The sequence below is a fragment of the Labeo rohita genome, chromosome 15 (assembly GCF_022985175.1).
Source record: "Labeo rohita strain BAU-BD-2019 chromosome 15, IGBB_LRoh.1.0, whole genome shotgun sequence".
NCBI lineage: Eukaryota > Metazoa > Chordata > Actinopteri > Cypriniformes > Cyprinidae > Labeo > Labeo rohita.
This window is the reverse complement of record NC_066883.1, coordinates 18,659,561-18,685,389: the sequence shown is the minus strand read 5'-3', so window position 1 is coordinate 18,685,389 and position 25,829 is coordinate 18,659,561. Positions and strand designations below refer to the sequence as shown.

At 34.9% G+C, this 25,829-nt stretch overlaps 1 protein-coding gene and 1 long non-coding RNA gene across 2 annotated transcripts; one reads left to right on the top strand and one right to left on the bottom strand.

The window, feature by feature from the left end:
* The first annotated feature begins 1,958 nt into the window (after window positions 1-1,958).
* Window positions 1,959-4,243, top strand: LOC127176996 (uncharacterized). Its single transcript, XR_007829174.1, has 3 exons — window positions 1,959-2,021; window positions 2,550-2,618; window positions 4,095-4,243. It is a non-coding gene; the product is annotated as an uncharacterized LOC127176996 (long non-coding RNA).
* On the bottom strand, window positions 2,126-22,257 carry itgae.2 (integrin, alpha E, tandem duplicate 2). Its single transcript, XM_051128917.1, is given in 33 exon segments — window positions 2,126-2,599; window positions 4,145-4,255; window positions 4,336-4,422; window positions 4,504-4,584; window positions 4,679-4,708; window positions 4,790-4,894; window positions 4,987-5,062; window positions 5,163-5,243; window positions 7,031-7,110; window positions 7,206-7,292; window positions 7,388-7,511; window positions 7,631-7,695; window positions 8,265-8,323; window positions 8,326-8,383; window positions 8,535-8,683; window positions 8,760-8,902; window positions 9,897-10,024; window positions 10,315-10,515; window positions 10,762-10,899; window positions 11,283-11,416; window positions 12,586-12,706; window positions 12,860-12,930; window positions 13,392-13,536; window positions 13,792-13,945; window positions 14,985-15,136; window positions 15,232-15,353; window positions 15,483-15,545; window positions 15,820-15,877; window positions 18,714-18,815; window positions 21,493-21,569; window positions 21,686-21,765; window positions 21,859-21,961; window positions 22,115-22,257. Coding segments are annotated over 33 exon segments (3,267 nt in total). The 5' UTR covers window positions 22,143-22,257; the 3' UTR covers window positions 2,126-2,545.
* Window positions 22,258-25,829: the final 3,572 nt, after the last annotated feature.

Genomic DNA, 25,829 nt, shown 5'->3' with positions numbered 1-25,829 from the left:
TGTTTTTAGTTAAATGTGTTATAATGTATTAATTTCCTAATAACTTATTTTATTAACTAATAGTGTACATTCATATGTTAATTACCACAGTGGGTTGAAGCCATGCATTTCATCTTCCAGTTGTCTGCTTTAATTAATCATTAGCTAATGATTTGCTAAGATATCATTATGTTGTGACTTTACTTGTTGAGGCACAGAACTATTAATTAATTGTTAAGTAATACGTCATTGTGGTTACGGATTTAGAATTAGTTTGTCACGAATCTGGTCGGTGTCCCGTTGTCCGCTCACCACCAGATGTCACTCTCACCTCACCTACACACTCTGACTGTTGCACCACACTCCGGACTGCATCTCCCATCCTCCACCGCACTGATTGCGTCAGCCCCCGTGACCAATCAGGCGTTCTATAAAAGCGCCGGTCCTTCCCAGTGCACTTCACGGATTGTTATATTGTTGTATTCTCTTTGTTATCGCTTCCTAGTTTCTAGTTCCCTGTGTTTTTGTTTCTCCCCCCTGGTTATCTCGTTTGGACTGTCTAGCCGCCTGCCTTTCAGATTATCGCTCGTCTTAAAGGACTATTCTCTCGTCTCGCCTCTGACATTCCTGTTTACTGTTGTTTGACCCTGCCTGCACGACCTTGTATCTGTCTTGTCCTTATAATAAAGCTCGCAAATGGATCCACTCGCCTCTCGTCTCGTTCATCCGGTTACATAGTTAGTGTGCCTCAACAAGTAAAGTCATAACATAATAATATCTTTGCAAATCATTTGTTAATGCTTAATTAAAGCAGACAACTGGAAGTTGAAATGAATGGCTTCGACCTATTAAAATGCATGGCTCCAACTCACTGAGGCACATGACTAACTATTCTATATCCATAACCACAATTACATATTACTTAACAATTAGTTAATAGTTCTGTGCCCCAACAAGTAAAGTCACAACATAATGATATCTTTGCAAATCATTAGCTAATGAGTAATTAAAGCAGACCACTGGAAGTTGAAGCACGTAGCTTTGACCACTGTGGTAATTAACATATGAATTTCATTAGTTAATAAAATAAGTTATTAGGGAATTAATACATTATGACACATTTATCTAATAACAATGTATTGATTACTTAATCTATGAATCATATAGAATGATCATTAGTTGCTGATGTACTAATAATTAATAAATGTTTTAGTTCTTCATGAATTATACATTAACTCGTGATTATCTGTGCATTAATTAAGCATGAATTAATGCATATTTGTGCACACGTATTGTAAAGTGTTACCCAAAATGTAGACATAAAAACAATACTACAGAAGTCAGTACATAAAAATCACATAAGAAAACGTGAACACATAAATAAAACTGAGAAAACATGAACACATAAATAAAACTGAGAAAACATGAACGCATAAATAAAAGAGTGGGCGCGGCTATTTGTAAATATTATGGGTCTGGCTTCTGGTCTGCATCCAGCTATTTCATTTTGCTGAGTAATATTGCAAATTGGTGTGCCTTACCATATTAATGTATTATCTTAATTATGAACACACAGGATTGTAGTGCAAACAGTTTTACTGTTTACTGCAGATTGCTATTCTTCTCGTTATTTTCTGCGTTGTAGAATAAGGTGAATACATAAAACTCATAATGACATCATCATCATTTCAGGAATTAAATGTGGTGACTTTAACATTTAATTATTATTTTTTTTTTTACATGGAATTTAGATGTATCATCGTTAAGTGTATTATGATTTGACACAGTTGTAGAGAAAAAAAATTGCTGCTGGGTGGCCATTTATTCCCACACATTAAGCTGTGACATTCAGTAGTCAGATGCAGGACTAAACATAGACAGACATGTGAGAGCTCCGTGCATGAGCATATCACATGACCACGTGTATGTGTGACTGTATATGCGTGTGTACACCATGTGGCATGATTGAGCACTAGTTAAAAGACTTTATTTCCTGTTTCAAAAGAGTAATGATGTCTCTTCTGGTCTCACAGCCTGGGCAAGTATGTTTCTTGGTTTTATAAAGGAATTGAGAAGTTTTCAGTTGATCAAAATTGCCAGTCAACTAGTTAAACATGACCAGGCTGTGAAATCACCTGGTAAGAACTAACCACAAAAATATCTTTATTTTTCATGCAATTGAATTGGTTTACAAATGTGTCTTGCTATATATGTCATAAATTATGGATCATAAAATCAACAATGTTTTGGATGTTTCTCTTAAAATTCATCTTAAAATGATCTTTGGTATCTCATTAAATCTTGAACAAATGACTTCCATGCAGGGATATGGCTGCAAGTCCTTTGATTGTCGGATATTTAGGATTTAAATTTATTTAGAAAAAGATTTTATATTTCATTCTTTCTGTATATACAATATTAAATAATACCAAGCATTAAAAAGCTTCTTCTTAATACAACATTGAAAAAAACAAGATTATAACGTCACTTTACAATCATTTTTGACACTTTGAAATTTAAGCAAGATATTTTGTAATATATGGTCCCTCCTGGGCTGTGCCTTTCTTCAGTTTGGACTCTGTACTTGGTCCAACTTACGGCGACGACGGAAGAAGCCACACTGAAAATGAGATCACAGAGTGAGTGCATGCATAGATACAGTGCCTTGCAAAACTATTCATACTCCATACACCATAATAATAAAGCAAAAAACAGGTTTGTAACACCTGCAAATTTATTAGAAATTGAAAAATGAAATATTCCATTGCATAAATTTATTCTGGGACATTTAAAATATAGCTCAGGCGCATTCATATCACTTTGAGTGAAATTAACCTGTGGCAAATTCATCTGAATATAATTTGGAAAGGTACATACATCTCAGTAAAAGGTCTAACAGCTGAAAATGCTTATCAGTAGCAAAAACCAAGCCCTGAGGTCAAAATAACAGCCTGTAGAGCTCAGAGACAGGATTGCGTCAAGGCACACATCTGGGAAAGAGTTCAGAAAAAATTCTGCTGCATTGAAGGTTCACAGAAGCATGTAGTCTGTGTTACCCTTAATGGAAGAAGTCTGGAACAACTAGGACTCTTCCTAAAGCTGGCCTCCTGGCCAAACTGAGCAACTGATGGAGAAAGGCTTTGGTTAGAGTGGTGACCAAGAACCTGGCGGTCACTCTAGTTGAGCTCCATAATCATATATGCAGATGGGAGAAACGTACAGAAGGAGAAACTTCTCTGCAAAACTCCACCAATCCGGTCTTTATGAAGGTGTGGCCAAACTCAATCCTCTCCTCAGTGAAGACACATGAAAACCCACTTGAAATTTGCAGCAAAGCACCTAAAGAACTCTGCTCTGATGAACCTCAATTTCAAACATGTTTAAAACAAACAAACCAGGCACTGGCACAGTAGCTGCCCAAAAGTAAAGTGTGCTGGTAGCAGCCCCATGCTGCGGGGCTGTTTTTCAGCAGCATTTCAGAAGGACACGTCAGAGTAGAAGGAAAGCTCAACACAGGAAAATATAGAGATAGCCTTACTGAAAGCCTAGTCCAGAGCATTCAAAACCTCTGGGCAGAAGGTTCACCTTCCAAAAGGACAATGACCCTAAGCACACAGCAAGTGTGGCTTATTCACAACTCTGTGAATGTCCTTGAGAGCCGCAGCCAGAGCCTTGGCTTGAACCCAATCAAACATCTCTGGAGAAACCTGAAAATGTCTGCCAGCGCCCATCCAAGTTGACAGAGCTTGAGAGGTGAAGAGGTGAGGCCAAGAATGGCACATGCAGATGTGCAAAGCTTGTCGCATCATACCCAAAAAGACTCAAGGCTATAAAGTTGCTTCAACTAAGTACTAAGTTAGGGGTATGAATACTTATGCAATGTACGTATTTCAGTGTTTTAATTTTAATAAACTGCAAAGTTGTCACAAATCTGTTTTTTTGCTTTGTCATTATGGTGTACGAGTGCAGACTAATGTGGAAAAACAGTTATTTAAAGCAGTTTAACAAGGGGTATGAATACTTTCGCAAGGCATTGTATGTTTAAAATAGCATAGAACCTTTTATTTTAAGCATGAAATACTCAAATGACCACCTATATTCACCAAAATATACAGGTTCCTGCAAGAAATACAATATGAGAGAAGAGAAGAAGTATTTCTTTTACCTTAATGAGAACGATAATGATGATGAAAAGGAGCAGAAATCCTCCTATGGATCCTCCAATGATGGGACCTGTAGATGTCGTCACTTGCAGCTTTGAAATGATAACCTCCACCTGCATGGCATGATTAAACCAGTAATCAGTAACTTAATACATGATAACATGTTTGCATGCTTGAAAGTACTGCCACTCACCGGAATGGTCCTCGAAGTGTTCTTTGCAGCATAGACCTTCTCATCAAAGCTGTATGTTCCTACGGCAGTGATCTTGTCTGATTTGCCCTATCAGTTTGAAAAGATTTATTGGATAAACAGTTCATTGATGCAAATGATTATCAGTATGTTGGAACTATATAACTATACCTGAACATCATGTATCGAAACTTTGGTAATAATGAGGATTTCCTGCAGCTTTGTCATGGTACAATTGATGGTATTGGATCCCTACGTGCACAAATATATAAAATATATTTTGTTTAAACTACATTTGTTTAACGTTTTTTGAAAGGATGGTCATTGTTTCAGGGTAATATCTTACCTCTTTAGTATTTTCTTGAAAATCACACTCCTATGAAAGGAGTAATAAATGTTAGTTTGAAAGCTTTCATGCTGTCATTCTGTGAACTAAATATTGTAATTCATGTGGTACCTCTTTTGGTTCGACACTAATGATCTTCAAATCAGTTTTCAAGGTGTTCTTTGTTATGTTTACAACTACATTGATTGCAGCGCCATACTTATTTTCACCTGCAAACTAAATCAGAATACAATATTTAATGTATAATATAAATATAAAAAACATATTTAGTTGATTATTTTGTGTGATTAGATCTTTATATCATGTACCTGAAACGAAAAATTCAACGGTGGAGTCGCTCCTTTTTCCCCTTCTTCAATACGAAGTCTGTTTGGGGAGGCTGTACTGTTTTTGAGAAACAAATAATGATAATAATAATCATAAATATGCTTAAATATTACAAAATACAGATGTAAAATACTTATCAGGTTGTTTGTGCACCTACCCAGTTAGCTGGATTGGCAGCGAATACATCACATCAAACGCATATTCTTTAAAGTCCAGAATTTCAGAGCCAGAATTCTGACTAAAACCAAAGAAAATGTTTTAAAAATACATGATTTTTATACACTGTAAAAATGATTTGTAAAGAAAACGATTATAGGAGCACATTTTTATAAGAAAGTACTATTTACTTCAAAATTTCACATTTAATTAAATGTGTCACTTGACATTTCTCTGTAATTAATTGAGAACTTTACTAGCAATTTCTAAATAAAATTAGTTTATAGTGCTGTTAATTAAAAAGATAAGTAATTATTCACACATTTTTCCCCAAAATTAATTGTGATTAATCCCACTTAACATTAAAAGTTTTTAAACAGACTTTTATATTGCAAAAATTTCACATTCAATCTTCAAATTGATGTAGAAATAACATAAAGGCATTATATTTTAAATATTTGTTAATTTTTTTATGACTGAAGGTGAGTATCACTGATACCAACACTGATATCTCTAGGAAATTATGCTTTTTTTTCTAATATTTAACCATTGACTATAGCCATTCAACATCACAGTATAATTTAACATTTATTAGACTTTAAAAATAACTTCTAATTTAACTTAAAACAATCTTCAGGTATACCCATTATTTACCTCTACCATTCAACAAGTTGGAAATATACAGAAATTGAATAAAGTTATCAAACACTAAATAATAAATCAAATATAGATGAATCCCTACAGCTACAAAAGTTTGATTGATTGATTTCCTCTTTTTTCTTCTGTTCTCTTTGATTAACAGACATCACAGCAGCTGGGTTATTCGTTTATTTGGCTGCTATTACTTTAAGAGTTACCACTGCTAAACGTGATCTGACACACATGCTCATTTGCGGAGACAGAAGCAGCAGTTGTGAGTGGGGTGGCCAAACATTTACAAATAATGTACTCACCCCCTTGTCATCCAAGATGTTCATGTCTTTCTTTCTTCAGTCGTAAAGAAATTGTGTTTTTTGAGGAAAACATTTCAGCATTTTTCTCCATATAATGGACTTCTATGGTGCCCCGATTTTGAACTTCCAAAATGCAGTTTAAATGCGGCTTCAAACAATCCCAAATGCGGTTGTAAACAGTTTAAATACTTTTTAATCTCAAACGCTTGTCTTGTCTTGCTCTTCCTGTATTGTGGTTTAAGACAGTCAAGGTATGTCAAAAAACTTCAATTGTATTTTCTCTCTCAACTTCAAAAATAATTTTAAAATCCTCCTACATCACTGCAGAAGTACAGACCCAGTCTTTGCAAAGTGAACATGCAAAGAAGATCAAACACCCTTAACGAAAAAGATAAAACAATGATATAGGAAAATTCTGAAGTTGAGGGAGAACATGCAATGGGAGTTTTCCGACATACACTAACTGTCATGAACCAGAACAAAAACAGAGTTCAGGCAGAGCAAGACTAGACGAGCGTTTGACATTAAAAAGTATATAAATTTTATACATTGTTTTTATGAAAATAACAGATCGTTTTGCTAGACAAGACCCTTCCTTCTCGGCTGGGATCATTTACAACCGCATTTGGGATCATTTGAAGCTGCATTTAAACTGCATTTTGGAAGTTCAAACTCGGGGCACCATATCAGGCCATTATATGGAGAAAAATCCTGAAATGTTTTCTTCAAAAAACATAATTTCTTTATGACTGAAGAATGAAAGACATGAACATCTTGGATGACAAGGGGGCGAGTACATTATCTGTCAGTTTTTGTTATAGAAGTGGACTTCTCCTTTAACGCACTAATTTTGACAGCACTAATTGTTTCTACACCAGATTCTTTTCGCTGTGTAAAAAGTTTGGAGCTCTCAAACCTGGTTAGATTAGCAATAATCTCAGAATTCTTCAACTCAGATTTTACATTGTTGATCTGCCATGAGATGAAAAGGTTGGTCTGGAAGAAAAAAATATATATTTTTCATTACTGAAAAATGATGTGCAAATGAGATCAGAGTTCTATTGTTTCAAAGATGTGTGATGTATTCGTACCTGTGCGCCTCTTTTGAAAATGGGGTGTTGAAGATTACACTCTATCTGATTGTCGTTCTTCACGGGACAGGTGGCACCTTCTATTTTCTGTAAATGAGACAGTAAACCAGGTTGTCATGTATCTACTAAATGTATCAACTGTGGATGTAATAGGCTTTTGAAGATGAGGTCATGTTTTTTACCCTCTGACTGAGTATGCTGGGGAAGGTCAAAGTCAGGGTGGTCATATAGGAAGGGTCTTGAGTGTTTACAAGATTGATGTTGAGATTCAAGCTTTGAGTTTCTCCGATTATGATCAAAGTTTCACTGGAATATAAATTATTTTAGTTACAAAAACACAGAACTAAATTTTTACATTTCTTTCAAAAATGATGTAGCTGGGGACCAATGGGTCCCTTTTAAAATTGAGTTTCATTAGTACATACCTAATTTTTGAATCAGATAATGTAATTTCTGGTTTACAATCTGTGCAATCCTTTTTAAAGGAAATCTAAAAAAGACAAAAAGATGATCATTTTAAATGTTATTACAGAAAGTCAGTTAATAAAACATTTCACAATATGTATAATGACTAGATGCTGGATAAGATTTTTAAAAATTACATTTTATTTAGCAAAGATGCATTAAATTGATCAAAAGTGACAGTGAAGACATTTATAATGTTACAAATGTTTGCTATTTCAAGTAAACGCTCTTCTTTTTTAAATTTCTTTTCATTAAAGTATTCTGAGGAAAAATTTGTCCACAAATCAGCATATTAGAATGATTTCTGAATGTGAAGACTAGAGTAATGATGCTGAAAATTCAGCTTTGCATCACAGGAATACATTTTATTTTACAATATATTCAAACAGAAAATTATTTTTTTTTATTTGAAATTTTATTTCATAATATTAGTGTTTTTACTGTCAAACAAATGCAGCCTTGACAAGCACAAGAAACTTATTTAAAAACATTTTTCAAAATCTCCATTTTTCTAACTGTAGTGAACAAAAGGTAATAAATGACTTTGTTTACTGTAAAGTCTTTTTATTCTGAATATGCTTAAAAATATTTTACCTTCTCTACCACCTCTGTTGGAGTAAATGCATCAAGAATTCGTGTAGGGGCTTTTTTGGGTTGAGGTTCAAGGAAAAATTCAGCTTGATTTTAATAGATGAAAAACAGTCAAAACAGCCCTGAAAGGAAGACAGAGTTCTTCTCAGTCAGTATCATAAAGAAAGTGACATTTTTACAATAAATCATTTGCTGTTCACTTGTATTGTTTTATCTTCTAAAACACAGGACAAGCAGGGTCGGAAAAAGAACCAAACAAAAAAATCAATGTACCAAATATTTTAGGTTGACAGAAGTGCACTCTGTATCTGGTTTCAAGATGAAGGTTTCTGTTAAGGGATCTTTGCTATCAGCAGTGAGACGCTTTTTGTTTGCACCAGAATCCAAGTCAATTTGGTACAGAATAGGAAGTTCATCTAAAACTGACAGAAAGTGAAATGTGGTTAATCATAAGGATTGTTTTGAATCATAAAACCCCACTGAACGCCGAACACTTACTTTCAAGTTTTCCTTTAATCACATTGAAGCATATACCAAACTTTATTTCAAACTTGCTGGATATTTCATGCACCTGTTGATCGAGAGGAATGACGTCCGGTGTAATAGTTATAGCTGGTTTGATAACCATGACAGGGATAGTCCTGTAAAAAACAGTATAGACTTTAAACAACATTCAAGAAATCAGAAAGTACACTGAATTATAACATTCCACAAAATCGGTGCCTTTTGCGTCCCTAAAAAAATAATCAGTTAAATAAAGGCAAAATGATATAAAAATCACATTTGCCTGTTGTTCTAAATATAGTCTCATTGTTAAGCAATGTTTTTGGCATAAGTATAGTTTTTTTCTACAAAATACAGATAATTTTATTGGTGTCTCCTGATTTTATGTCAGCCCTGTTTCCCTAACCAAAAAACCCTTGTAAAAAATGTACATTCAACTGACATCATTTCTAGGAGGTTACATCATCTGTCAACTCAATTCCAACACTTAAAATGCAAGCTCGCTCTCCTCTATAATGTTCTATTTTTGATGATTTATGAGGCATCATGCAATGTCAATCCTGTTACCATTTTTAAAATGTAAATTTAAACAACTATTTCTTACATTTAATATAATCAATATCTACAAGTAAAATCCTTTCAAAGTGTACATGTGCTTTTGTGAACTTGACTAGTAGCTAGCAATTAGCAAATTTGTTTGAAATCGTCAAACTTGTTCCTGTCAACCTGTTACTTTTTAGGGTAACAGGTTTTGACATGAGGGTAACAGGGATGACATTGACTAAGTTTGACTGTGTTTTTTAACATTGTCTATAAAATTAAAATTTTAAAGCCGGGTCACCCTCAGTATATTATTGAGCTAATGCCTATATCATTCAGTGGCATACGAGTTCTAATTAAGCCACAGTATCTAGTAACACTTGTGTTGGTAACAGGGTTGACAAAAATACCAAAACATGAGGCAGAAAAATAGTCTGAGATGGCACAATACAAATTTCTTGTCATTTTAAGGTGTCCATTTCATGGATATTTAAAAACTTATTTTAGTTTTACAATTTTGTGGAATGACCCACATCAAATTTTAAAAACGTTTGTCACTTTGAACAATCTAACAAAATCTTTTTTACTCACTCAAAAACAAACACTCCCCCTTGACTACCAACGGCGATGGAGGCTTTATTTGATGTTGTAGCAGGTACACCACTAACTGACTGACCAAAGTGCACAAGTTTCATTCCAAAATCTGAGGGTGAAATTTTCTAGGGAGGAAACAGCAAATTACATTAAAACACTTCAATCAAACAGAGAGGGAAAGGCTTTTAAACAACCATCTTTGGGTCTATTTTTAAAAAATAGCCATTTAATTTTTAAAATAAATGCAACAATGAGCTATATTTTGTGTCTACGCAAAAAAGGTCATAACTGCTCATGATTTTGGGCAGAAACATGTAAACATCCCAACGAAAGTGCGTTCAAAAGAATATATCCAAATATAGTTCAGATATAATTAATAAAGTTCAAAATGTGAAGAATATATGCTGCAACCCACTTGTGAAAACCGAAGCCCCTCTTTGAATCCATTGTAAATGTAAATACTTCCAGAGGAATCTGTTTCCAGAGGAGCACCGACTGCTACATCATTGAAGCTGTTCCCATCAATATCTCCTATCGAGGCAATGGCTGCACCAAACCTGGCAAAGGTCTGTCCTGCATCACCCTGCAGCTCCATGGCCACACTCTCAAACCTGTCCTGCTTTCGGATAATTTAAAAATAACCCCATGAGATACAAATCACTTTAAACCACTGTCCACCAGGGGTGTTTCCTCCAAGGAGGCAAGGGAGGCACTGTCTCCTCAAAATGTTTATTTTTTGTAGTGCAAAAATAAACAACGCCAGTATTATAACAGTATTAAAAAGTGTATAAATCATTAAACATTAATGCTGCACACTGCTGTCCACATATATCCAGGAGCTGAAAGGAGAGTATGATCTTACCTGATTAAATCTGTACACTAGCACTTTGCCTTCTTCTCCATTTCGATGGAAATGTGGTGCTCCAACTAATAGATAATCTGTGTATTTATCCCTATCAATGTCCAAGGCACAAAGAACTGATCCAAAGTAAGATCCAACCTATGACAATTATACATTACTTCATTATTTTTATATGTCATATCATATAATTCATTAACAAATGCATAATGGGGCTTGTAACTGACTGAGTGTCAAATAAACAATCAGCAATAAATGGTTTAAATTAGTTTCTTTAAAAATATGATTTAAAAAGTACATTTTAAATGTATTGAACTGTAATGTTTAAAAACTTTGTTTAAGTGGTTTTAAAAGTTCATGCTGACATTTTATTTTAATCAAATATTTCACATTTACTATGAACGCACATGTATATGTATAGCATATTACAATTAATTTGGTACTCTTTTTTTTTTTTTTTTTTTTTGGAGTGCCCAAAACTTAAAACAGTCCGCTGTGATAATCTCAGTAGTATTAACATATACCTGATCTCCGTGAAGCACATACTTGTGTTCTGAGTCATCAAAAATAAATACTCCACCAGTCAAGTTATACCGTGGTGCACCAGATATGTAGAGTGTTTTACCCTGGTTTACACTAGCAGAAGTGACACTGTAACCTGTGATCAGGAAGGAGATTCAACAAACATGAAACTGATATAACTACATGTAAAGAAAATGTTCTATATATATATGTGTGTGGTTACCTGCATGATCTACGACTGTTTTTTTGTTTTGTGATGGTTGTTCATGAGTCCTTTGTTTACTCTGAACAGTTACACTGAGCACTGTTCTTCAGACAAATCCTCCAGGTCCTGCAGATTCTTCCGTTTTCCATATTTTTGCATATTTTAACCCTTTCCAGCAGTGACTGTATGATTTTGGGATCCATCTTTTTACTCAAGCACAACTATTAAAAAATGTTCAAACATTCACTGATGCTCCAGAAGGAGAAACAATGCATTAAGAGCCCGGGGGTGAAAACTTTTGAACAGGATGAAGATGTCCAAATTTTTCTTATTTTGTTGAAATATCATATTTCCATTTAGTACTGATCTTCAGAAGTAACAGAAGATACTTGTATGTTTCCCAGAAGAAAAATAAGTACATTTACCTTGATCTTCAAATTCAAAAAGTTTTCATCCCTTAGTGCATTGTGTTTCCTTCTGGAGCATTAGTGAGTGTTTGAACCTTTTTTAATAGTTGTGTTTGAGTCCCTCAATTGTCCTCAGAGTGAAAAGATAGATCTCAAAATCATACAGTCACTGCTGGAAAGGGTTGAAATATGCAAAAGATGCTGGAAAATTTAAGAATCTGCAGGACCTGGAGGATTTTTCTGAAGAACAGTGCTCAATTTAACTGTTCAGAACAAACAAGGGACTCATGAACAACCATGACAAAACAAAAAAAACAGTCGTAAATCATCCAGGTAACCACACACAGTATTAGGAACCAAGCATTCCAAACTTTTGATAATAATTTTAGCTATTTTTTTGTCTTGTGGACAATATGCTGTTTTTTATGTAAAATATCTTACTTAGGACAGTACTTAAAAAACAGCATGCACATGTATGATCTCTTGTATTTTGTTAAGATTATTCACATTTTCACAGATTTTGCAAGGGGTTCCCAAAATTTTGCATGCCACTATATATTTATACATACATATCATAAACATTTCCTTTAAAGATGTTTAAATTCTCACCCAAATAAATGTGAAAACTTCTCAAAAACCCCTTCAAAAATCCATTTTCTTTGACTTACTCTTTGTTTTCCATTTATCACTCACCTAAATAGGAAAATTTGGGTCCATTATTAGAGTCATTTAAGAATTTCACGGTTTTATCAGATTGCAAAATGACTCCACCACTCCAGTCATAGGCTCCAACTGCTCCAAAAAGATAAGAATTCTACACAGAAAACAAAAAGAAATGAATCTTATTAGTATATCAATTAATCATCTTGGGAAAGGTAGTTGCAAACATCCACACATTCTTAATAGTGTTTGATCCAAAGGTACGTTTCTCAAATAAAAGCTATGAGAAACTAAAAATCCTACTTACGTCCTGCATGAAATGGGAGCTGAATCCAGCTTCGGAAAGCTGGAAATGAAATCCCGCACCTTGCTGAGTGCCTAAGACACAAAGTGGTCAGATAATTACATGAAAAACCATTAGATGGTTTAGAAAGTGTTTGTCTTCATGAGTAAAGCATTATTCATCCACTTAACAATTCATTAAAACACTGACTCATTTGGGAACTAAAGAATTGGCTCTGAAACATTTGCTTAACCGATTCCTTTATAATTTATGCAAGTGATTGAATGCTTGATTCTACATTGGCTTTGTTTATAACAATGTTCAATAGCGAAGCAGACAAAGACAAAGTAACTACTGTGTTATACTCAATTATTTACTTCTAGTTCGCTAAACTGTTGTATAAAAGCAATATCGTTCTGATTATTAGAAAGGCTTCATTTTACAATGGCTGTTTGTCTAGGCTACAGCAGCTCATCCAGTCAGATATTAGCATGGGAACTATCCACAAAACTGCCTTTCTCTATTACAACGTAATGTTTAATGAAAACCTTCTTACCTTCAATTCCAACTAAACTTTGTTGCAGTGATGACAGAATGTCATCTAATGCAGCATAACTGGAAACATTGTAAAATTTGCCACGATCTGCTATGTCTTTCATCTCTTGTATTGCTTTAGGTTTTGTCAGAATGCCGTCACCAACCTAAAGGTAACAGTGGTTATTGCAAGTGTATGGGTTTTATGATTTATTCAGTTAAATCATGATAAAATCATTAACTTTAGAATTTTATGTAGATGATATGAGTCTTTTAGTAGAACCGTGAACCTAGATATATCTACAAGACAAATTAAAATAAAACTGTAATTTGTAACCTCAAAAATTGATGCACCTTTTAAAAAACTTTATTGATTTATTATGTAAAATGCTGATGAAATAAACAGTAAACAGGACACTTACTCCTATTGAATAGCGAGTGACACCTTTCATTTGTGGCATGTTCAAAACATCAGTAAGATTCATTGGGTCTCCCAAAATTTCTCCGTCAGACATTACAATAATAATTTTTTTGGAGTTAATTTTTGATCCATTCTCAGGGAGGAAAGTATCTGTACTGTAAACAACCAATGAAACCAGTAAGATCATGATGTAGGGGAGCGCGGGGGACAACCTAACACTTTTTGAATTTCTCAGTTTGTGTAAATCCATGTGGGGATCAGAGTATGATTTTTTTTATCCATGTTGATTTCACACTTGACTAGTACAAATATGTCTCTTTGTTTACTAAGCGGTATATTTTACTAAACTATATATGACAAACTAAATATTTTGTCAATAAAACAAAATGATTAACTTTTTCAAATAAATTAATCACGTTTTTTTAATGATTAAAAATAATCTAATTTTTAAGTTTCACAATAATTGCAATTCGGCCCTGATCGCAACACACAGCTATACAGTATAGTTCAAAACAATTTGAGCAAATAAATGAATCACTTTCAGACATTCAGAAAAACACTCTCCTCCCTCTAAACACAGCTCTCATAGAACACGAGACACATAAACGAGCCAAAATGCTTTACATTTCGTGAAATAATAATTTCTGAATATTAAGTAGCTAAATAGTGAAAATTACTTTGCCAATTTCATAGAATAGCATAGTTTATTACTAGCAGGGCAGATTGTAACGCAGTGTTACAATGTTCCCCATTTGCGCAAATGGAATGTAAATCTGGTTAGTGTCTTCTGCTGGTTTGCGAATCATTGATAAACTATCTAAACTGATAAATAACAGATTGGAGATTAAAATAATAGCAGGTTTGCCTCAATTTAAATGAATACTAAAAACTGAGATGAAAAATTAATTTTTACTATGAAATGTACTTTTACTATGGTAAAATAAATATTCAGCGATATCTTCAAAAGGCTTTTGGCACACATTTCTCTCTGTATAGTGTTGCTATGGTAACTAGTAAATACCGTAAATTTGGTTATGCTAGCATGTATGGAAATATTTAAACCACCTGTGTTACACCTAACCCAGTGTTAGTTTGTGCTCCACGCTCCCTAATCACCAACAAAAGTGCTGTATGCTAATCAAACACTTAAGTTGTAAAATGTCTAGTATTTCACATCATAATCTGTAAACTTACAGGACATGATGGATAGCTGAGGCGGTCTTTGTGAGATTGAAAATTTGTTGTATTTCTTTGACTTTTTGCAACGATCTGGCACCATTCTCATTGTCCAGTAGTGAGAGCTCTGTCCTGATCCTACTGCCATATTGCACTATTGCAAAGTTACACTGAAGAGAAAAGTGTTTTTTTTAGATAAAATACCTTTTAAATTAAGCTTAAAAATGTGTCATAATGTCAAAATGTGTGTTTAGTTTATACTTGCATCAAAACATGTGTTCCAAACATTGGACATGACATTGTACATGAAGTCTTTGGCTCTCTGAAAGTCGTCAGCATGAATGCTACCAGAGCCGTCCAGCACAAAAGCAATCTCTGTTCCAGCATCTACAAAATATGTTCTGAAACATCAGTATCATTTTTTTTAAGACAACGATCTATGCATCTGTAGTACAACACCATCAGCATTACATAATAAATGCTGATTTATTTCAAAGGCTGAACAAAGATTAGTACCATCATCCTCATCTTCATCCGTGTCACTATCAAGCTGGGCGTCTCTTCTCCTCCTCCGTTTAACTTGTGGATATTGACAGAGATGCAAATTATCAATCAGATTCCTTAAATGAGTCACACTAATAAGTTAATGTCAGTTTCAGATGTGCTCTCCAATATCACTGAAGGATATTTTATGCTATAAAATATGAGGCCATATTTAGTTTTAGAATTTTAATAATTAACATAATAATTTTAATAATATTAATAAATAATAATTGATTCAACTTTTTCTACTTTCTCTTGTCTCTCACCATCAAGGTAGCTTGCATGACATTAAATTATGACACAAACCAACCTTTATCGATCCTTCCACCTTGATAGTAATGGTTGTTGTTGTTGCTGTTGAGTTTTTCCTTTTCCATTTGGTTTGTAACAGGTGCAGATCTTGATGGTAGTGGTACATTCACTGTGACAGAAGTACATTTTCATTCAATCCTTATTCAGTACTTTAGTAGTTGTAATATGCTCCCGAGTAAAATAGCCTAGAGTATAAATGTTTAACTCAAGTGTTAACTGCACCTATAGGATGCACATTTTGTATAAAGGAATGTTGCTGTATTCTACTTAAAACACTGTTTATTTCATCTTTGTCTACTTGTTTTATTGTATTTGTCCTGTTGTTTGTCATTTGTGTCTTTGTTCGGGCCATTACTTGTGACTTTAGAGTTGATGTTGAGCTAACAATGGTCACTTGGATGGATTCTTTAATAGTGCAAAAGTAAATACATAAAATAAATACACTTTAATATGTAACATTAGCTCTGTGACAGCATTCATTTTCAATAATTCAGTGCAACCTTGACAACAATCCCTTACTGAATCCATATACTTTATTTTTTCTTTCTGATCTTACATCAGAGGAACATCCTTAAAGGAACACTCCACTTTTTTGAAAATAAGCTCATTGTCCAACTCCCTCTAGAGAGAAACAGTTGAGTTTTACCCAAGCGGCAACCTCCAGTCTCCCTCTTGAAGCCAACACGGAAGTGATTAAAACTGCAATTCATCGACTGGCCACTAGAGACTGGCTGCAAAAGGGAGTCAATCCCATAGACTCCCTATTTTAAAATGCCCAACTTTACAGCAGAAAAAGATATGTTTACAGCCTGGTACAAAAAGTGGCTTTGGTCTATATAGCTAATTTAGCCCTTCATGTCAACTGTGAGGGTGTGAATTTTTTTATAACTCTTCCGTTTAAATTATATTAGGCCTTAAAGTTCTGCTTAATTTAGGGCGTGGCCACATGAGTGACAGGTGGATTGCCGTTGCTGTCACCATCGTCGGGCTAGGCGGGTGTGGTTTCAGCAACCAGCTCCACCCATGTCCCGCCAGTGCTACCGCCAGACCCGGTGTTGTGCCCAGTTCTGACCCCTGCCAGATTACTACCCCCTCTAGTATTGCTAGGTTTAGGGTTAGGTGTGGGGGAGGGGTTAGGATTAGGCAATCAGGTAGCGATTTCAATGAGAGGGGGTAATAATTTGGCGGGGGTCGAAAATAGGCACGACACCAGAAATCGGCTGAATGGATTCGAAAACGGTAAAACTCAACTGTTTAACTCTAGGGGAGTTGGAAAATGAGCGTATTTTCAAAAAAAGTGGAGTGTTCCTTTAAACACTAGGCAATGACTAGTTTAAAAAATGCCACTACTTTTTAAAAAATGCCAAAAAATATCCTTGCACATTCTTTTGCCTTTTTTAAGAGTGCGAAACTGACAAAAGCTCGTATGACTTTACACGTGTATGACTTTATGCATTTTTAGCTAGCCTGTAACCACCTGAATCATTGATTTACAAAAGCATTTTTGGCAAATCCTTAGAAACTTAGAAATATTATTGTTTTTTAACATTTATGACTGTTCTAGTGCCAGTTGTGGTCTGATCCTCTTAAAACTTTGCGTGCTTGTTTAGAATCACCTGTCGCATGCGCTCTGCAGGTTTTGTGAAGGTTTTAAGATTTTCTTTAGGCTTTTTAGGATTTTGGGTGAATTTGGACAGGCCCCTTTTCAGAATGACCCTGTTATAGCTTCCCAAAGGGTAAATTTCAACATTTCTTTTTGATAATTATTGATCTAGAGAGTCCAGAGAACTGCACTGCAGTGATGTTTTTCCAGATTGAGCAAAAAACCAAGGACTAGTTTGCAAAAGTAGTCAATTTTTTTTACATCTTTTTTTTACATACTTATTTTTCCCGTAAGAGCGGGTGCAGCCATTTGTAAATTTTATGGGCCTGGTTAATTTGCTTCCAGCTATTTTTAGCTGCATGAAACAACTTATTTTGCTGCTTGATATTGCAAACTTGTGTGTCTTACCATATTATTTTAATGTAATATGTTAATTATGAACACACTATTACACTGCAGTGCAAACAGTTTTACCATTTACTGCACTTTAATTATACTTCTCGTTATTTCCCAACAGTGACTAATGAACTGGAAGTCTCCTACACTAACATAAAACAGCCCACTTCCATGTTGAAAAATAATAATCACTCTCTCTCTCTTATATACATGTGCTCATCTTCTATAACAATAACTTCACTGTAGCAGCTAGTTGCACAAAAGACAAAAGATACGGCAACATATGATCACATGTTGCCTTGTGTCTACAGTCGAATCACGGCCATGTTGATTTACAGCAATATCACACTCCTTTGAACCTAGAGTCAAGAGTATACAGTATGCTGGTTGTGTTGTTAGTTTTTTGATTGGATTTTAGAATGGGACCTCTCCAGTGTATAACAGAAAATAATAGCTTTTCTCTGTTATATAGTGTAAAGTTTGATGAAATCCTTCTTACCTTCAGCTCCAATTAAACCTTGTTCCGGTGAGGCCCGAATGTCATCTAATGTGGCATAATTAGAGACACTGAAAAACTTCCCAGGATCTATTATTTGTGTCATCTCTTGTATTGCTTCAGGAATAGACAGAATGTCTCTTCTCATCCTCAGTTGATCTTGTAGATATTGACAGAAATGTATATTAGCCATCAGATTCTTTAAAACAACTAAGACAACAGTTTGTTTAATTTTCTCTCAGGTGGGCTCACCTTGACCAATCCATCTACCTTGATAACGATTGTTGTTGTTGTTGTTGTTGTTTTTACTGAGATGAAAGAAATTTAGAAAATGAAGGGTTAGGAATTTACAATCTGAAATACTAGTTTAAAATCATCCAGTCTTACCTAATGCAACAAGATTTGGCTTTTCAATAACTTTTCCAGCATCATTCATCAGTTTGCAATCTCCATTCAAATCCTCAGTTACTGACTTCTTTACGCGAACTTGATTGCACATCTTAAGAGAAAAAAAATACACAAATCTAAATATTTCATTTTTATCTTTCGCCAAAATCAACTATCATTTTCATTCCAACAAAACAAATTTTAAAGTCCTATTTTAATGAGAAATACCGCAATTATCGGGGTTCGAGCACATAAGGCCTTTAAGGTTCTATAGTTTTAGGGTGTAGTCCAACCCAAAATATATGGCTAACACTAAAACACATTCATGATGGAGAATACACACAGCAATGAAATGGTTAAACTCGTATATTAATGTTCATTAAGCATTGTTACACACACAGACACATACACACACATTTTGTTGCACATAAGAGATTTGTGTAATAAATGATATATTATGATGTTTATAACTATTTTAGTGCCATTTTTTGTCCAGTCTCCATAAAATGTTGCATGCTTGTTTACATGATGCATCAGTTTTCACAGTTTTGTCAAGTTTTGAGCTTTCTTTAAGGATTCATAGGCACTTAGGTACGTTACATAAGGGCCACATTTTAAATGGCCCTATAATAACTGCCCAAATGCCAGTGTTCAACATTTTTTTTGAGAATTATTGATCTGGAGAGTCCAGATAATTGTACTGCAGTGGTTTTATTGATTTTGAGTTAAAAACCTAGGACTAGTTTACAAAAGTAGTTTTTTAAAATAATATCAAATATTTAAAGAACAGTTGATTGACAATGGTCCTAAAAGGCAAAGTTGTTCAAAATGAGGAGATATTTCATATGATATGAAGGTGTAGTGTTTTTTAAAGCATTTTAGGCCATTTACCATAGAACACTTGTGTTTTTGAAGCCTTTTTAACTGTTATAGTGCCAACTATGATCTGATCTCCATGAAACTTTGCATGCTTGTTAAGAGTCATCTGACACATAATTTCACACAAAGTTTAGGTTTCGTATTAGGTTTTATAGGCTTTTGGGTATATGTGGCCACACCCCTTTTCTAAATGACCCCATTATAGCTAACCAAAGGACAAAATTCTATTTTTTTTTTTTTTTATAGTTGTTGATCAAAAGAGTCCAGTGAATTGTGCTGCAGTGGTTTGATCAAGACTGAGCGAAAAACCTGGGACTAGTGCAAAAGTAGGTTTTTAACATAATTGAGAATATTTAATAAACAATTTGATTGACAGCAATGATTTTTGAGGTAAAATTGCTGATTATGAGGACATCAAATGACATGAAGATTGAGTGTATGTGTGAAAAATCATGCCATATAGAATCATTTATTCTTTCAAAATTGCCCCAAGGGCCAATTTATTTCAAAATTTTACCAGACCTTTAGGGCCATGAGTCTAACATGCCCAGTGAGCTTCAATCAGCCTCCCTTGTCTAATAGGTGCTCAAACTTTATTGGTCAATGGCAGCTATGTTTTTTGGGATAAGCAAATGTCCTCATAGACACTTGTAGCACATTGGACAGAGACACTGCATACCAGGTCAATTGGACTAACAGTTTTGTAGTTATATTTATGTTTTTTTTTTTTTTTTACGAACGAAACTTGTCTTATAGCGACCACCAAGTGGTCAAGCTCTGATTTTTTTTAAAATTTGACCAAAGATTAAGCTCTTACACATGTGTACCGAGTTTGGTGAAGATATCTCATTCCGTTCATGAGTTACTGTAATTTTAGTAAAAGTGGCCCCGCCTCTTTCAAAAGTTTTGGCACCTCTTTGCGACCATGAGTTGAAAGTTCAATTTTTAACTAATTTTTTGGGGCTTTTTGTGCCTTTTTATTGCGATAGGACAGTAGAGAGATGACAGGAAAGAGCTGGGAGGAAAGAGGGGAGTGGGATCAGCAAAGGACCTCAAGACGGGAATCAAACTCGGGTCGTTGTGAGCACGGTTGTGCTATATGTTGACGCACTAACCACAAGGCTTTTTGATAATTATTAATATTCACTGTCCAGGGAATATTTTTTTGCACTGGTTTGGTTCCGATCGGGGAAAAACCTAGGACTTGTTCGCAAAAGTAGGTTTTGAATTTACTTCCAAATGGCGGAAAAAAACGGACCTCGTAGTGCAAATCTGATTTTTATCATTTTGACCCAAGGATTTTGAGTTTACGACAAATGGTCTAGGAGTTATGAGCATTTTTCGAGTGTTTGTGTCTGAGTAGCACTAGAGTAATCATCTCAGCACTACGTGCTTGAACCCCTAATTTGTGGCAGTTTTTTTTTTAAACAAGTTTTCAATGGAGAAGTACTGTGACTAAGGTTTTGAGAGGCGTCACAGATATGACTCACAATGCCGATGACTTCCTCCTGATAGTCACATCATCTTGAACAATTTCCAAATGTCCCAATAAATAAAACAAATACAACTCCCTAACTGTGGTGTTCTGACATTTTTTGTCCTGTTTTACTTTTCACAAACTATTTTCCAGCTCTCTAAAAGATTCTCTAAATTTCCTGTTCTCTAAGGGAGAACTGATACGTTTCTGTCTGTCACGTATGTTAAGGGGAAACCACACTGTGTGGTTTTGCTGTGAAAATGCTATGCGACAGACTCAAAGCCTTGTGCGAACTGTATCTGATTATGAACAGTTTACTTCTTGTTTGGCACAGCTTTCACTAGCTCAAGCTTATGTAAATGTAATCAGGTTGAGGATAAAACAACTGTCTGCCGTACTTGACATCCCTGTATTAAAGGATCTTTATACCTACCATAACAAGTTGTTCCTTTTTTGATGATGTCAGGCTAGATACTGATGCTACTGGTCTCAGGCCTGTAGGTTTTTTATCTTTAAAAAAATATTGATTTTATAAGACTTTTACAGTGTTATTGTGTAAATCAGCGAAGACATTATTATGAAGTTTACAGAAAAATCTTCATTATGAAAAAAACAGACAAACTTACCATCAGAATTCACTTCGTTGCATTCATTCTCTAAAGTACATCTAAAAAGTTTTCCAGTTTTTGGGGAAGGAACAAAAACTCTATAATAGGACAAATTAAGACAGTTTTACTAAAATATAAATATAATATAAAAGAATATTTAGAATTATCTAAAACTCTTATAAATAACCAACCCATCTTTTGATTGAATAATGATTTGACCAAACAGTGGATCATCATTTGTGAAATTCTTCACGGGAGTTATATGAATGTTGAAGCCGGTCACACTCCATATGACTGTAAATAATTAAAACCACATGATTTTACATCATATTCTACTTTTCCCCAGACATTTTCAGATTCATATACAAGTCTAAAACATGCCCAAACTCAAATAAACGTTATCATTAATTCTAAACATTAACATCAACATTGTAAATAATTACGTACCAATCATAAATAGCAGTCCTCTGTACATTTTGTGAATTTGATAATCTCCAAGCTTTAAAAAAACATTATCGGCACACTAACAGAAAACTGTTCGTTGTGGTCTTGAAAAAAGTAGAACAGAGTCAGTGCTGACTGTTAAACCCGCCCACTCCATTCACTTCAAACACAGCACTTTTTCTCCAGCGTGAAGATGAATTTTAAATTATTAGCTTGTTATACAAAATGCTACAAGTATTTTTATTTTGTAAATGTTAAAAAATGTTAAGTACATACTTGTTTGCCAACACTGTCAGAACATAAGTAGAAGCTAGAAACCTGGACAGGATCAAAATAAGTGCTGGCAAGGCAATGATAGATGTCTAAATGAAGCCAGTTGTCTGCACTTACAGTTAATATGGATCTTACTGTCCTAAAACATGACACTGACAAGAAAAAATCAGAATTATAAAGTATGAACTCAATGTTCCCTTTGTAAGCTGTTTGACATTGTCCACTCTAAGGAAACTGTGGTTGACTGGTTCTCATTGTTAGTTTTCATACAGATCTGAAAATAAAGTAGTTGACGAAGCCTACTGGCTAAATATATTCTAGTACATTCTTAAAAATAAAGGTTCCAAAAAGGTGTTTTTGCAGTGATGCCATAGAAGAGCCAGATTTGGTTTTCCGAAGAACCTTTCTGTGAACAGTTCCTAAAAGAACCATTTTGAAGAACATTTGAAAAGAATCTTTTTCAACTGTAAAGAACCTTTTCTGCATCTGAAAGTTTCCATGGATGTTCAAGGTTCTTCATAGAACCACTGATGCCACTAATGCTCTTTATAGAACCACTAAAATAAAATCAATTTGAAATTCTGTTTTTAAACAAAACAACGTATTAAACAAATCTGGCAATCTTAAGTTGAGATGATTATTATCATCACTGGCACTACAGATATACTACAGGGCTTGGTTTCTAACCAGCTGAGACAATCTCACGCCAGCTTTGTCACAGGATGTGGTGAACACGGAAACCTGCAACAGTTAACTGAAAAGTAAACCAATCTACCCTCAGTTCTCGTTCATTTTTCAAACAGACATGAAATTATAATTTTTTTATCACCTGTCTTGAATACTTGATTCTAGTTAAGAGAGCTGATATAACAGTCTGAAAACACTGTCTGTGACTTTTCACTATTTATGTCACTCCACTTGTTTGTGTTTACATCATTGTGTTTACATTGTGTTCACGAACACTGCGATTAAGTAAGGGGTAATGTACATGCACATGTCAAAACAATACTGTATGTGACCCTGGACCACAAAACCAGTCTTATGTTGCATGGGTATAATTGTAGCAATAGCCAAAAATACATTGGATGGGTCAAATTAATCGATTTTCCTTTTATGCCAAAAATCATTAGGATATTATATAAAGATCATGTTCCATGAAGATATTTTGTAAATTTCCCACCATAAATATATCAAAACTTAATTTTTGATTAGTAATATGCATTGCTGTTAACTTCATTTGGACAACTTTAAAGGCGATTTTCTCAGTATTTTGATTTTTTCGCACCCTCAGATTCCAAATAGTTGTATCTCTGCCAAATATTGTCCTTTTCTAACAAACCATACATCAATGGAAAGCTTATTTATTCAACTTTCAGATGATACATAAATCTCAATTTCGAAAATTTACACTTACGACTGGTTTTGTGGTTAATGATGATTTGATGGATGAATTCGCGGCTAAATTTCAACCGTATTCTGCTGCTGTGTGAACGTGGCCATATTATAACTAAATTCTAATTAAAAACAACAACAACAAAAAACACACATTAGAAATGTTGTGACTAACCAGTCAGAATCAAGTATTCCAGAGAGCCATGTAACGAGTCTGGTGTATCGTCCCTCTAAACTACTGTTAACCCTAGTTAAAGATATGTTTCACACAATTTACACTGACCAAAATTATAAACGCAACACTTTTTTTTCGTCCCCATTTTTCATGAGCTGAACTGAAAGATGTAAGACTTTTTCTATGTCCCGTTCACACAGCAGCTTACAGTCGCTTTTTTCGAACATGTCTGTATGAACATGCAACAAGGGTCAAGCCCGTATTCCTTACAAGTAATCATATCAAATATCAAAGATGGCGACGTCCGTAAAACTGAAAGTAATACCATTTTCTGACACAACATAAATCCAATCTATAACTGACTTGGGTGGGAAAATGCTCACATTCGATGGCATCTGGCACTTTGGAGAGTTGTTCTCTTCAAGGATGAATCACGGTTTTCACTGCACAGGGCAGATGGCAGACAGCGTGTATGGCATTGTGTGGGTGAGCGGTTTGCTGATGTCAATGTTGTGGATCGAGTGGCCCATGGTGGCGGTGGGGTTATGGTATGGGACAACGAACACAGGTGCATTTTATTGATGGCATTTTGAATGCACAGAGATCATACCGTGACGAGATCCTGAAGCCCATTGTTGTGCCATTCATCCACGACCATCACCTCATGTTGCAGCATGATAATGCACAGCCCCATGTTGCAAGGATCTGTACACAATTCCTGGAAGCTGAAAACATTTCAAATTCAAATTCAAATCTGGATCGGCGTATACGACAGCGTGTTCCAGTTCCTGCCAATATCCAGCAACTTCGCACAGCCATTGAAGAGGAGTGGTCCAAAATTTCACAGGCCACAATCAACAACCTGATCAACTCACTGTGTGAGGCACATGGTGGTCACACCAGATACTGACTGATTTTCGGATGCAGTGGATTACGTTTGTTTGTCAAGGGAATGCGCCTCCCAATCTATGTTCGTGATCCAGCTTCTCCTACAGCAGAAGTGAGTATAAGGTTTTTTTTATGAATCTCTGCAATCACCTTTTATAATAACGTGCTAGTTAGCAAGTTCCACAGCTAAATGTGCTAAATGCGGCTAAAGTAAACCTTTAGAAGAAGAGAGGGGCGGGGCGAGCAGAGCTCATCTGCATTTAAAGGAACAGTATATAAGAATAGGATGATTATTGCAGAGCTCATTTTGACAAGGTGAAAAGGTGTTGTTTTACTACCATTGAGAATTTTTAACCAAAGTATATTACAGACTTTTCATTAAGACCCTAAAGAAACACATCAACTTGGAATGCCATGGAAAATGGGCATTTCAAAGGGACTTTTCAATTTTTTGAATTTGAACTGATCAAAACTCTTTAAACTGAATAATTTGATTCACAAACTTTGATCAAATGAGTTGTTTGTTCAACTGAATCAGTTCATTGGTTCTTGAATTTTCAGTTCATATGGTTGAACATGCTGTTGAATTTAGAAAGGAAAAAGGGCTAAGAGAAAGACACAGACAGTGGGTCTCTTGAGGGTTTATTTTGTATGTCTGCCATTTTCGATAGAGGGTTTACACTTATGTCACCGTTTGGTCAGTTACCCAAATGCATGGCCATATTTGCAGATACTTAAATGTAAACAAGAACACGGATTGCACGGTTAATGTACTTCTGAATATGTTGTTCTGCTAATTTACGCTGTCTAAACCACGGAAAAAATGTGTGGAAGCTGCTACATCATATATATAAGTACTTAGTAAGCAGGAAAGGGTGCGATATTTTGACAAACTAAAGTTAATTGGTGGTAAAGAAACATACGAGCAGTATTAATTAAGATATTAGCCTAATATTTCACCTACCTGACTGGAAATGATAAGAACAAACA